Source organism: Pongo abelii, chromosome 23, assembly GCF_028885655.2.
Source record: "Pongo abelii isolate AG06213 chromosome 23, NHGRI_mPonAbe1-v2.0_pri, whole genome shotgun sequence".
Lineage (NCBI taxonomy): Eukaryota > Metazoa > Chordata > Mammalia > Primates > Hominidae > Pongo > Pongo abelii.
In genome coordinates this window covers 25907975-25922949 of record NC_085929.1, presented here as the reverse complement: position 1 = coordinate 25922949, position 14975 = coordinate 25907975, and the positions used below count along the sequence as shown (strand labels likewise).

The following is a 14975-nucleotide window of genomic DNA, read 5'->3' as shown; positions in this document are numbered from 1 at the left end:
ATAAAGTTTATCCTGACCTTTGAGAAGTCCCTGAATCAGCCGGGCGCGGTGGCTCACACCTGTAATCCCAGCAGTGTGGGAGACCGAGGAGGGTGGATCACAAGGTCAGGAGGTCGAGACCATCCTGGCCAACATGGTGAAACCCCATCTCTACTAAAAATTAGCTGGGTGTGGTGGCTCGTGCCTGTAATCTCAGCTACTCACGAACCTGAGGCAGGAGAGCTGCTTGAACCAGGGAGTTGGAGGTTGCAGTGAGCTGAGATGGCGCCACCATGTCCCAGCCTGGTGACAGAGCAAGACTCCATCTCAAAAAAAAAAAAAAAAAAAAAAAAAAGTCCCTGAATCAAAAAAAAAAAAAAAGGAATGTGACTTTATGATTAACTATAAACAGCTGCTCATTAATAAAAAGCCATCAAAAAAAAAAAAAAAAAAAAAAGAAATCCCAAGAACTACTTACCCTTGAATATCTCTAAAGGTACTGGGAAGCAGTGCTCCAAATCTGTTGTGTCCCAGTGAATTCCCTTTTAGAAGCAGCATTAATGGTCCTAGTTCAACACGTCAGGCCCCAGCTTTAAACCACTGCAGGGGCAGGGGATGTAGCGGTGCTTAGAACCCACCCTAGCTGAGAGGGCCAAGATAGCTGGGCAGGGGATGAGGAAATGAGAAGTCCCAGCACTGTCTGAAGTCTCTGGAAGGAGGAGTGATTGAACTTTCCCATCCAGCCTGGGAGCAGCCTGTCCTCACATTCATCCCTCACAGCACAAAGGAGAAGTCTTGGTTTCCTCAGCCTGGAGCTCCTGCAATAGCGAGGGTTAGGATATCTCTGGACTGGCCTGATGTCTTGGGCACTCTCATGGGTTCAGTCTGAGGAAATCCATGCCTAGGCTGGATTAATCCCCTTGGCTGAGCCTCACAGGGAAGCAGAAGTCTCTGAGCGAAGGCCCAGGTGAGGGGGAGGTGAGGAGAGGAGCTCAGGACGCAGATTTTCATGGAGGCCCTGCCCTCCTCTGAGGCAGAGGGGATAAGACAGGGCTCGGGTCACGCCCAGTGCTGGGGTCTCAGGAGGCAGCGCTCTCGGGACATCTCCACCATGGCCTGGGCTCTGCTCCTCCTCACCCTCCTCACTCAGGACACAGGTGACGTCTCCAGGGAAATGGCCTCGGGGACCTCTGGGCTGATGCTTGGTCTTCTGCTCCTGCTCCTCAGGGTCACTGGGCCCAGCACTGATCCAGTAGAGTGTGTTTCTCCCTCTTTCCAGGGTCCTGGGCCCAATATGCCCTGACTTGGCCTCCTTTTGTGTCCGGGGCTCCTGGACAGTTGGTCACCACCTCCTGCACTGGAACCAGCAGTGACGTTGGGGATTATGATCGTGTCTTCTGGTACCAAAAGCATCCCGGCACTACCTCCAGACTCCTGATTTACAATGTCAATACTCGGCCCTCAGAGATCTCTGACCTCTTCTCAGGCTCCAAGTCTGGCAACATGGTTACCTGACCATCTCTGGGCTCAAGTCCGAGGTTGAAGCTAATTATCACTGCAGCTTATATTCAAGTAGTTACACTTTCTGTAGTGGTCCAAGTTCCTGGGGGAACTGAGACCAAAACCTGCCCTGGGCTCTCAGGCTCCCTCTTTGCTCTGAAGATGCTTCCTCACCCTGTTCAAGGGGCTTCCTGCAACAGGGCCTTGAGAATTCACTTCTCTGTCAGCTCCTCTCCTTTTCCATCATTAATTCCCAAAGGAAACCTCCTCTCTTGTTTACTCTCTGGGATATGACAGCTTCTTCTTTACTCGTTTGATGGATGTCCTCTCTGAATTGGAAACTACTTTAGCTCTTTAACAGGAAGTACATACTGGCAGGGAAATGCCCGCCTAGTGCGGTCCCCATACTTCTCCGGATGATCCTCACTTCATTATTTATTTTTATTTTTGTATGCACTAAAGTCTGTCAATGTCAATCCTTACGTTGAATGCTTCCACTTCTCACATTGTGCAGCACAGCCTGGATTCAGTTCTTCAGAAATGACATCCTCTTCAATGATAAAGGACCACTGCTCTATGAACATCCCACTCTAGTGAAGATAGCCCACCTTGCTGGGTTATTCATGTACATCTTTTGTGGAAGCAGCAACCACTGTGTAAAGCTCCAAAGATGTTTTAAAGCAATGAAAACAAAGAGGAAGATGTGTGTGTGTGTGTGTGTGTGTGTGTGTGTGTGTGTGTGTGTGTGTAGGGTCCATCCTGTTTCCCCTAATACCTCAGGTTGCTGAGCTAGGGAGTATTTGAGTGACAGACTTGGTGCCCTCTCAGGATCCTCCTCCTCTCACATCACTGAGCCCCTGTCCTGGAAACACCCTACAGGTGGAGGATCTCCCCATAGTATGGAAGTTTCCAAAATGGCTCCACAGGGAAGAGTTGAGCTGAACACACCCACCCTTCCTCATGGGTATCAAATGTATCTAATTTCTCTGGGGAAATCATCAATTTCTAGCTGGAATCCTGATTAATCGACAGACTGTGAGAATTAAAAATTTAAAAAATATTCAGACATATCCAGAGTCCAGTATCTAAATTCTCTGGAGTTTTGTGAGCCAATCTTTAAACATAGTTATTATTATAGTTTAGAGTTCATGAACCTGAATTAAATAGATTCTATTAAACACAAAGTGCCTTAGTTGTCTATTGTTGCATAAAAATTACTCCTAAAATTAACATATTCTTAAGGAGAACACATATGCATTAATCTGTTTTCGCACTGCTATAAAGAAATACCTTATTTATAAAAGAAAGAGGTTTAACTGGCTCACAGTTCCACATGGCTGGGGAGGCCTCAGGAAACTTACAATCATGGTAGAAGGCAAAGGGGAAGCAAGAGCTTTGTTCACAAGGTGGCAGGTGAGAAGAGCTGGGGAGGGTGAACTTCCAAATACTTTTATTTTTGAGATGGAGTCTCACTCTGTTGCCCAGGCTAGAGTGCAGTGGCGTGATCTCAGCTCACTGCAGCTTCTGCCTCCCAGGTTCAAGTGATCCTCCCACCTCAGTCTCTGAGTAGCTGTTATTACAGGCATGCGTCACCAAGACCGACTAATTTTTATGTTTTTAGTAGAGATGGGGTTTCACCATGTTGGCCAGGCTGGTCTCGAACTCCTGACCTCAAGTGATTTGCACACCTAGGCCTCCCAAAGGCTGGGATTACAGGCGCAAGCCATTGTGCCTGGCCCCAAACACTTTTAAAACCATCAGCTCTCATGGTAACTCCCTACCCATCACGAGAACAGCAAGGGGAAAACTGCCCCCATGATCCAATCCCTTCCATCCCTCAACATGTAGGGGTTACAGGTCCCTCCTTCAACACACGGGGATCACAATTTGAGATGAGATTTGGGTGGAGACACAGAGCCAAACCATATCAGTGTATTTGTGATCTTGTAGTTTTGTTGCATCAAGAATTTGAGAGCTGCTTAGTTTGGTGGTTCTGACTCTGGACTCCTCATGAAATTGCAGCCAAGCTGTCAGGCGGGGCTGCATTCAGAGGCCAGAGGAGGTGGCCAGGCCCAGCCTGAGGGTGCTTCCACTGTCCCTAACTTCTTTGGCAGATGTAGATGAATTGAGGGAAAAGGGGAGCTCCCCACAGTGGGTAGCATCCCAGTGTCAGAGGGAAGGCACCATGGAGCAGTGGGCCCAGCACAGGACCCTGGGGGTTCACTCAGACCTACCTGGAGGGATGGCAAGAAGGGGCATTCACAGCAGGGACAGGATAAAGGGCTTGGTAGCTCAGTCACATTGGTTCTCAGGCAAATCGGAGGTAAACCCTATCCTGAGTTTTACCACTGAAAATGGGTACAATTTGAACTAGGAGTGTTTTCAAACTTTTTCTTTCCATATTGACTTCTTAATAACCGCGATTTAATTTTTTTTAACCCCAGCCTAGTTTAGCTACATAGCTTCCAAATGTCATGCTAGTGTGAAACTGAGCAATTAGTTACTTTTATCAGAGCATTTTAAATTTGAACAGGTTCCTTGGTCTTTCTATGTGTAATTAGTCAAAGCTTAGGTATGGTGTAGAGGATCTTTACCAAATGCTTTTCTAGACTCTGTTTTCACTGGACTTATAGCAGCTGTTTCACCTGGGCCATGCAGGAATAGGAGAGTTTTTGCTCTCTTGACATAGCATCTGTAACATGCCTATCCTTTCTGCCACTATAAAAATAGCTGTGCTTTCTCTCCACTTGTCTCTCCTGCTGTTTCCCTGTTTTTCCTATTAAATATGCAGTGTTTGCAATCCATCTTGCATTCTGAGAAGATGAGGATTTTTTTTCATAAATAATTACCTAAAATAGCTCTAAAGATCATCAGAAGTCACAACTACATACTTACTGGAGTGCAATACCAAATGTGGCCTCTGATTACAGTAACCTGGAGCTTGCAGTTTAAGCAATTCAGTCCCTGTTACTTGTGGACAGATTCGTATGTCTGTGGATGAGAAGATGAGCAAGGGTCACTCCTGTGCTCATGCACAGATCCTTCCCTGCCCCTGTCCTCAAATTCAGACTGAAATGCATGGCCCTGGAGCATTACATGAGTGACGATTTAAGAGCACGCTGGTGATACACAGAATATTAATAGTATCTTAATTTGCTTGTTAAGCATAATTTGAAAACATCTGGACAAATTTGGACACAATTTGAACGGCATATTTGGTAATAGCTTGTGACAAATGATTCCGTTCTGGGAGAGATGCTATTTTGGTTCTCTAAATCGCCATGAAATGAAAATCTCAGATTATAAAGAAATAGACTCAAATCCCAAGTGTCTTTTGCTTTTCATTCTCCATCAACTGTGTTGCCCAAGCACCATGTGGACACTGCTTACAGGGTGGGCAGCCACCAGCTGAAGGCAGGTTCTTTAGTTGTCTGAGCTGTCCTGGACCTGGGAACAGCAGCATGTGTTCTGTGCCTGTTGGTCCCCATGTAGCACACACCCACTGCATATACTCGCTGACTCACCAGGAGGGCTTGCAGCAGCCCTGGCCTATTTTCTTCTGAAGCACCTGCTAACGGTGCGTTCTCCCTTGGTCATAATGCACCAGGAGATAAATATGGCCTTTGACACACAGGTGCTACCTGGATCTAGGACTTCTAAGCTTAAGTAGACTCAGAGTGGGCAATCTAAAAACAAAATAGGTTCTCAATCTGTAGCCCAGGCTGGAGTGCAGTGGCTCCATCTTCCTACCTCAGCCTCTTGAGTTGCTGGGACAACAGGTGTGTGCCACTATGCCCAGCCAACAGAGAGGGCAATATGGACTTGAAATGGACAATTTCCATTACTTGAAAGTTTTTGAGGAAGAACTGAGGTTTGTTTAAGAGGAAATCAGCCAGAGACTCAAAGTTAAATCTATCAGGCCCAAAGTCTCTTTGGGGAAAGGAGACTCTTGGACGTGCACGCAGCAGCAAGTGGCATGGGATCCCTTCTCTGTGGGGACCTTGGCCCAGCTGCCAATCTTTTCAACTAACCCATTTGCGTTTTCCATAAGTGCTCACCAGCCAGCAGCTGTGACTGCCCCTCAGTCTCAGGAAGGGAGGGCGGAAGAAAGAAGGAAACAGGAACAAATCCTCTTTCAATCTTAGCAAATAAAGTGGGAGCTTTGACTTTTTTGAACACCCAGATGACAGGAAAGAGGAGAAAAATTTTCCTAAAGCTCTTATTTTTTAAAGCCTCAGGAAGAATCACAACTGGAGTCTCATCCACACTTTATTTGGAGATATTTGGGTCTCAGAGTTTGTGCTGAGTTAGTTAATGATTTGGGCTACTGGGATGGGGTGAATGTGTTTTACAAGTGAGAAAGAAATAAGCTTTGGAGTCCACAGGGTGGAGGGTTGTTGGCTAAATTGTGTCCCTCAAGATTCATGCAATGAAGCTCTAATCACAGTGTGTGAGTGAATTTGGAGATAGGGTCTTTACAGAGGTGATTAAGTGAAAATGAGGTCATGAGGGTGGGTTCTTATCCAGTCTGACTGGTGTTCTCCTTAGAAGAGAAAATTTGCACACACAGAGATCAGACATCAGAGATGAGCAGGCAGAGGAAAGACCATGTGAGGACACAGCAAGGAGGTAGCGACCTGCAAGCCAAGGAGAGAGGCCTCAGGGAAAATCAGTCCTACCAACACCTTCATCCTGGACCTTCCAGCTTCAGCACTGAGAAAATAAGTTTTGCTGTTGAGGCCACTAGTTCCTTGGTATCTTGTGATGGCAGCACTGGCAAATGAAAACAAGAGGGACCCCAAAGACCTTGGGTAGGGGGAACAGATGGAGCAGGGTGCAGGAGGCAGGACAGGGAGGGGCTGGAAGGTCATGCTCTGAGATTCGTTTCCTCGATGGAATTGGGACTCCACTCACTACTGTCTGGGGAACTTGGGGAAAAAATTTCACCTCCCAGTATTGATTCCCTAATAAAATCTGGGCCCTGAGCACAGGGCTCCTCATCTTCCTACTCCATATGATGAAAGTTTTCTTGAAGTTTTGCTTGTAAAACACTCACCAATGCATCTGGCATATATTAAGGGCTCAAAAGTAGGCCAGGCACGGTGGCCCATGCCTGTAATCCCAATACTTTGGGAGGCCGAGGTAGGGGATCACTGGAGACCAGGAGTTCCAGACCAGCCAGCCCAACATGGTGAAACTCCATCTCTACTAAAAATACAAAAAAATAGCTAGGCATGGTGGTGCCCTCCTGTAATCTCAGCTATTCGGGAGGCTGAGGCAGGAGAATAGCTTGAGCCTGAGAGGCAGAGGTTGCGGTGAGCCCAGATGGTGCCATTGCACTCCAGCCTAGATGATAGAGTGAGACTCCATCACAAAAGGAAAAAAAGGTTGTCATTCTGCAGCCCAGATCGTGCCATTGCACTCCAACCTGGATGATAGAGTGAGACTCCACCACACACACACACAAACACACACACACACTAACCCCCGCCCCGCAAAAATCCAAGGTAGTCGTTCTGCTGTGTGATCTATTGATACATGCAGGATGACATTTGTCCTGTGGGCACCAGGGGGCACTGTGGCCCTGGTTTGGGACACTAATGGCTCCAAGTCCCTGGTAGTACTTGAGTCATTTCCTTTCTGGCCCCTTCTATTGAGTAGAATCCTGAAACCCACCTGACTCTTCTTCTAATCTTGAAAAATTACGCAGAGAAGGTCCTCAGACATAGGGTCAGACAAGAACTTTGACATACATTTTAAAGAATGGAGAGCAGATTTACATCCACTGCTTAACAGGGAACCAAATAACAAAGAATTAAGAATAAAGGACGTAGAGTTGCATGAAGAGACTCCCCTTTCTACGATAAGAAAGGCCTGGAGGTCCCTTCCCAGCTGTGGAGTCAGAGGCAGAGCTCTGGGGCATTTCCATTATGGCCTGGACCCCTCCCCTGCTCGTCCTTACTCTCTGCACAGGTGCTGCCTCCCAGGGCTCAGCCCCCAGTGGGATCAAGATCAACCTGGCCCTGACCTTCAACTCAGCATAGGGAGTGATGCAGGGTGTGAGGTTCTGGGAATGAGACCCTCATCCTCAGACTCACCTCTCCTGTCCTTTCTTGTGGGCTCTGTGATTTCCTCTGGGCCAACTCAGGTGCCTGCAGTGTCTGTGGCCTTGGGACAAATGGCCAGGATCACCTGCCAGGGAGACAGCATAGAAGGCTCTTATGCACACTGGTACCAGCAGAAGCCAGGCCAGGCCCCCGTGCTGGTCATCTATGATAGCAGTGACCGGCCCTCAAGGATCCCTGAGCAATTCTCTGGCTCCAAATCAGGCAACACAGCCACCCTGACCATCACTGGGGCCCAGGCTGAGGATGAGGCTGATTATTACTATCAGTTGATAGACAACCATGCTACTCAACTCACAGTGACACAGGCAGGTGGAAAAGTGAGACACAAACCCTTTTTCTGTCTGTGTCACTCACTTCCTCTGGCCCCAGCAGGACTGTGGACACAGCCATGGGCAGGTCTGGCTCAGTTTTCCTGGATCTGAGACCCCAGGGTGCCCTGGCTTCCAAGCTCTCCAGGGAGGATCTGCAGAGAGTGGGTTAGGTCAGGAGAGGACTTGGGGTTGGCAGGACCAGAGTGTCCTGGTATTGTCTAGAGTGGTTGTGTCTTGGCTTAAGATGACTTGAGTGTAAGGATAGTCAGAGGGAGACAGCCATTGAGTGGTAATGGTCCCTGGATTTCCTTCTGTATGGTGACTGGACCTAAGGCAGTGCTTCTTTTCTGTGGCCCAAATGCCCCAGATCATTCTTCTGAACTTCTCATGTTTAACTGAGACCCTCAAGCCCCAGCTCCATGACAACCTCATATTCTGAATAGGGAGGGCCACCACAGTGGGCAGTGTGGTGTCCATCAAGATAACACATTCCCACTCATGCCTCCCATACTTTTTTCCTGAGAATATATCCCTATACCTCACTGCATGGAATTCCCCCTCTCAGAGTAGGAGTCCAGGGAATTAAAAGATTTAAAAACAAACCAAAACAGTCCAAAGGGAAGAGTAACAAAGAGGAGAGAGTTGCACAGAGAGAGGACTCTGGAGTCTGCAAATGTTCGTGAGCACCGATGAGCACATGTGTGGGAGGAAACAACCTCTGGAAGAGAAAAGAATCGTCCAAAGACACTTGAGGGAACACTCCAGAGCATGTGTGCATGCACACACACACACACACACACACACTCTCACACCCCACATAAAGAGAACAACAGCAACACTCATCATCATCAAATTGCTAAAAGACATTTTAGCAATTTGATGCTAAAATGATGATGAAGAAATGTGGTGAAGAAATGCTCTTAAAAGTAGCCAGAGAGACGCAGTGGCTCACGCCTGTAATCCAAGCACTTTGGGAGGTCGAGGCAGGTGGATCATCTGAGGTCAGCAGTTTGAGACGAGCCTGGCCAACATGGTGAAACCCCGTCTGTACTAAAAACACAAAAAAAGTTAGCCGGATGTGGTGGCAAGTGTCTATAATCCCAGCTACTCAGGAGGCTGAGGCAGGGAGAATTGCTTGAACCTGAGAGGTAGAGGTTGCAGTGAGCCGAGATCGCACCACTGCATTCCAGCCTGGGCAACAGAGCAAGACTCAATCTAAAAAATAAATAAATAAATAAATAAATAAATAATAAAAAAAGCCAGAGGCAAAAGACATGTTAGATACAGGTGAACACAATGATAAGAGCAGAATTTTTATTAGAAGCAATGCAAGCAGGAAGTAGTGGAGCTATATTTATAAAATATGAAAAGAAAAAACTTATAACCCAAAGCAATCTACAGCCTCACTGCAATCCCTACCAAAATACCAATGACATACCTCACAGAAATAGAAAAAAACCCCCACAATTCTACAATTTGTATGGAAACACAGAAGACCCAGTATAGCCAAAATGACACTGAGCAAAAAACAAAACTGGAGGCATCACATTACCTGATTCAAAATATGCTACAAACGGCCGGGCGCGATGGCTCACACCTGTAATCCCAGCACTTTGGGAGGCTGAGGCGGGCGGATCACAAGGTCAGGAGATCGAGACCATCTTGGCTAACACGGTGAAACCCCATCTCTACTAAAAATACAAAAAATTAGTCGGGCGTGGTGGCAGGCGCCTGTGGTCCCAGCTGCTCTGGAGGCTGAGGCAGGAGAATGGCGTGAACCCGGGAGGCGGAGCTTGCAGTGAGCTGAGATCGCGCCACTGCACTCCAGCCTGGGCGAGAGAGCGAGACTCCGTCGCGAAGAAAAAAAAAAAAAATCAAATTCTAGGCCAAATGTGATGGCTCACACCTGTCGTCCCAGCAGTTAGGGAGGCCAAGGTAGGAGGACTGCTTGAGCACAGGAGTTTGAGACCACCCTGGGCAATATAATGAGACCCTCATCTCCACAAAAATTTTTTTTTTAATTAGCCAGGCATGGTGGCGTGAGCCTGTGGTCCCAGTTACTTGGGAGGCTGGAGTGGGAGGATCACTTGAGCCCAGGAGGTGGAGGTTGCAGGGAGTCATGATCTTACCACTGCACTCTAGCCTGGGCAACAGAAAAGGACACTGCCTCAAAAGCAAGCAACCAAAAAACCAAGTAATATCATTGAAAAGGGGGCAAAGGATCAGAATAGACTTTTCTCAAAAGAAGATAAACAGTTGGCCAACAAGCATATGAAAAAATGCTCAACGTCACTAATCATCAGGTGAATGCAAATCAAAGCCACAATGAGATATCATCCTACCCCAGCTGGAAAGGCTATCATTAAAAAGACAAAAAAATAACAAATGCTGGTGAAGATGCAGACAAAACAGAAGATAAAAACCATGTGATCATCTCAACAGTCACATAAAATATTTTCATATAGGGAAACATTACTGTTTGTGATTTTCCAGACTTGCTAGACCATCATAAGAGGTAAGATTTGTGGTGCCGATATTGGAGGGGGTGTTATTCCATGCAAAAAACCTGGATATCCCATACCCAGCTGTGAAGATACTTACTGATAAATGCTAAAAAATTGCAATATTATGTGTCCAAATGTTCTGGGGGTCAGGAGTGGGGTCTCACACAGGAAGTGATTCAGTCAAAGAGAAAAATAGAGAGGCTAGAACATAGAGGAAAACATAATATGTCTGTGAAATGAGGAAAGTCCAAACTAATTGGAGCTGAGTGATAACAAAAGAACAATGGCATGAACCATCTATTTCTCTCTGGAAATCTCATTGAGATATTGTGCTCTCTCCAGGGCTATGCCCAGCTAGATTATAAAATTGTCTGTTCCTGAAACGTTTCTTGCATATATGACAGGGCCTAACACTGGAATCAAGCTTAGGTTGATGAGGGCAGGGCAGTTAAGCACCCGACCCTGGTGGCCTGTGAAATACTTGGGGGAGACAGGGGTTTGTTGTCTAAAGCAGAACAAGTGAGATTTTCCACTGTGGCTTAGACTAGAGCTTCTGAAATTCCAGTGAGCAAACAAATCCCCTGTGGAGTCTGTTTAAGATGTAGATGCAGCCTCAGCAGGTCTGCGTGGGGCCCCAGAGTCTCTATGTCCAGCAGCTCCCAGGTGAGGCTGATGCTGCTGGTCCTCCAAAAACCACACTTTGAGTGGCTTAGGTCCTGTTCACCCTCCTCACTCAAGCACAGGTGAGACTCTGCCAAGGAAGACACTTCCTGAGACGCAAAGGTGACCTTCTCTCCTTCCTCCCCTGGTGTTTTAGTCCATGTTCTATTGCTATAAAGGAATATCTGAGGCAGAGAAATTTATAAATTTTAAAAAAGGTTTCTTTGGCTGAAGCTTCTGATGGCCGGAAGTTCAAGAGTGGGCATCTGCATCTGGTGAGGGCCTCAGGTTGCTTCCACTCATGGCAGAAGATAAAGGGGAGCCAGTGCGTGCAGAGACCAATGGGAGAGAGGAAGCAAGTCTTTTCCTAACAAGAATGCAGGGATGTAATTTAATCATATTCATAAAGTGTTTGACATAAAGCCTGACACACCCAGGTGCTTCTAGTTGGCAGCAATTATTACTGTCGTTGCACATGAAAATTGGACCTGGGATGGAGGAAAGGCAGCGCAGAGGGTTTGGGACAAGAGAGAGTTAAATAATTTAAAATTGAGGCATAGGAGATGAGGAGAGTATCCCTGGGTGTTCTCCTGCCAATTCTCTCAGCATCTCAGAAACTGTTTCAAGGTGATGAAGTCAACCAGAGAGGGAAGCGGAGGAGTTTGTAGAACCAAGGGTTGCAACTTCATCTATGAGGAGGAGGTGTAGTCAGCAGATTGGAAAGAGGTGGCTGAGCTCATCTGAAGGGTGTCTAAGGTTTTCTGGCCCCCATGTCCTGGCCCATCCCTCCCTGCCCAGGGTCTCACCCCTCACCTGACAGCCCAGAGCTGGAGAGTGGCCTATGATTCTGATTAGAGACCCCACCAGAGCCCAGAGGGGAAGACATGGGTGGGAGGCATCACAGAAGACAGTTTTCTGCCTGTGGTATTGGGGCAGGTTCCTGGAAAGGAAATTCAGACACTGTAGGGGAGAAGAAAACACAGGAGAGGAAGGCCCCTCCGCCCCACCCAGGGGATTGTGGTGTTAGAGACCAAAGCATCTTCAAAGCCCAGCCCTGCAGGAGGTTCCCTGAGCCCAGAGTTCCTAGAGCTGTCTGTATTATTTTGCCTGGGGTGCCATAAAAAGTAACACAGACTACATGACTCAAAGAACAGAAATTTAATCTCTCACTAATCTGACGGTGATGGTAGAATCTGAGATCAAGGTGTTGGCATGGTTGGCTCCTTCTGAGGTTGAGGGATCATCTGTTTCATGCTTCTCCCCTGGCTTTTGGTGGTGTCGCAGTATTAGCTGTTCCCTGGCTTATAGGTGAATCACCCCTGTCTCTGCCACCATGTTCAGATGACATTTTCCCTATGTTCATGTCTGTGTCCAAGTTTTTTCTTTTTATAAAAAGACCAGTCCTGTTGGATTTGGGACTCACTCTATTCCACTATGGCCAGATGTTAACTAATCACATCTACAACCACTCTTTTCCTACATAAGTTCCCATTCTGAGGTCCTGATGGATAGCACTTCACTATATGAATTCAAGGGGGCACACAATTCAAATTCCCAACAATGGGCCTGGCACAGTGGCTCACACCTGTAATCCCAGCACTTTGGGAGGCCAAGGTGGATGGATCACGTGAGGTCAGGAGTTCAAGACCAGCCTGGCCAACTGGTGAAACCCTGTCTCTAGTAAAAATACAAAAATTAGCTGGGCGTGGTGGTGCGTGCCTGTAGTCCCAGCTACTCGGGAGGCTGAGGCAGGAGAATCGCTTGAACCTGGGAGGTAGAGGTTGCAGTGAGCCAAAATCGTTCCACTGCACTCCAGCCTGAGCGATAGAGTGAGACTTCATCTCAAAACAAAAAACAAATTCCCAGCAATGTCTCAGACATGGCTTAAGCTGCCCATTGGGGCTCTGCAGGTGGGATGTGCACCATCAAGCTCTCAGGTGGGGCATTACCCGACAGCCCAGAAGGACTCGGGGCCCTCTGCAAAGTGCCTGATCTCTCGTGCACCTTGAGAGGTAGCTTTTCATGCTGTTCTTGTCCTTTTCATGCTGACATAGGAGATTTTATCCTCTGCTTTTTAAGTAGAAGCTTCCTTACCCTCCTCATCATCCTGAGTAGATGCCTAGGCTGGTTTCAGAGAAATCAAACCAGGGTGGATTATGAGTTATATTAGCCACCAGCTGTCAATATTCTCTGAATGCCCAGCATCCATCCATGCTCTCTGACCATCACCAGAGTGAGCAAATCTCTGACATGTGGTTAAGAGTTTCTTCCATGGGCTCCCAGCCAGGCTGTAAGTGAGACCAGAATACCCTTCCTTCAGTGCATGGGGCTCAGTGCAGCTGCCTCCCTGACAGTCTCCCTGGGACACTAAGCTTGTCAGCTTCTCTCTTCCAATTGCAGGTTTGGTTGTCCTAAGCCCAGCTCAGTGCTGCTGTGGAGTTTGCATCCTAAAAACATTATCAGCTCTGCCTTGTGCCTCAGTGGACTGGCCTGGAGGAAACAATATGAGGTGCCCCGGCTCTTTCCACTCCCAGCGTCTCTCTCCCTCAGTGGTACCAGTATGGTCCTCATGACGATTCATCTATACCTGCCAATCTAGGCCTCCACACTGCCTACTGTGGATGGTCACAGAACCCAAACTGCTAATCAGCCTTAAGCAGATCATGCTAATAGTTTCTGCAGATCTGGGTGCCTCATCCCAGATCTAGGAGTTCACAAACTAGGCCAGCTCCAGGGAGATAACATGTATCACAGAGTCTGGACACGACAAAGTGGCTTTGCTGTATTTTTGCTGGGACACATGATGGTGATATCAGTAAGAACTGGTTCAAGTCCCTGCAGCTTAAGGCCCATTGAACAGGAAAGCATCTGGGAGGATGTGCTGCCTTTTGACCTGCACACAAATCAGTGCCATGTGCCGACTGTGTGTGAGTATCTGTGCATGTGTGTATATTTGTGTACGTGTGTACGTATGTGTACATGTCCATGTTGGTGTTGCAAGGAAGTGTTCCTACTGTCAAATGTTTCAAACTCAAATCTTTTCTGTTTTCCTAACTTACCTGCTTCTTCTATCTCTAGTGCCTTTGTTCTATACTAAGAATAAGGATGAAGATTAGGGTAGTAATACTAGCAGGAGGAGTAAATATTCACATGTGTTTAATACATATCAAGCAGTCTTCCAAGTACTTCATATTTATTAATTCCTTTCATCTCAACAACTCCATGAGTTATTCATTATCCCTCCATTTTACAGTTGGGAAATCTATGATACATAGATTTTGAGAAATGGGAAAACTAATGCAGAGAAAAGAATAACATGCCTGATGTCAGAACTAGAAAGTGGCTGACCCAGGAGTAGAATCTCAGGTCTTCTGGCCCCAGAAAACCTGTTCTTAGGCACCAGCCTGTCACGTGTCATTGCATCAGTGCGGTAAGGCATTGGTGTGTCTTTAAGGCTCCAGAAAGTTCTTTCTACTTTGTATTTATTTTGTTTTGTTTTTGAGACAGAGTCTCACTCTGTCACCCGGGTTGGAGTGCAGTGGCACCATCACAGGTCACTGAAGCCTCAACCTTCTGGGCTGAAGAGATCCTCTCATCTCAGCCTCCTGAGTAGCTGGGACTACAGGTGAATACTACCATGCCCAGATAATTTTAAAGTTTTTTTGTACAGATGGGGTCTCACTATGTTGCGTAGGCTGTTCTCAAACTCCTGGGCTCAACCAATCTTCCTGCCTGAGCCTCCCAAAGTTCTGCAATTATAGGCATGAGCCACCGTGCCCAACCTTTACTTTTTAAAAGTATCATATTGTGACTTTGAGTGCACCTGCAGTGCTCTAGTGCTGGTCTATAAGAAATTTTAAGATAAATAATTTTAAGAATATATAAATATAATA

General features: G+C 46.9%; 1 gene segment (V, D, J or C); it reads left to right on the top strand.

Annotated features, from left to right (window-relative positions):
* Nucleotides 1-1090: 1090 nt before the first annotated feature.
* On the top strand, nucleotides 1091-14198 carry LOC129052794 (probable non-functional immunoglobulin lambda variable 2-33). The segment is given in 5 exon segments: nucleotides 1091-1136; nucleotides 1259-1444; nucleotides 7776-7916; nucleotides 12993-13094; nucleotides 14161-14198. Coding segments are annotated over 5 exon segments (513 nt in total).
* The last annotated feature ends 777 nt before the right edge of the window (nucleotides 14199-14975 follow it).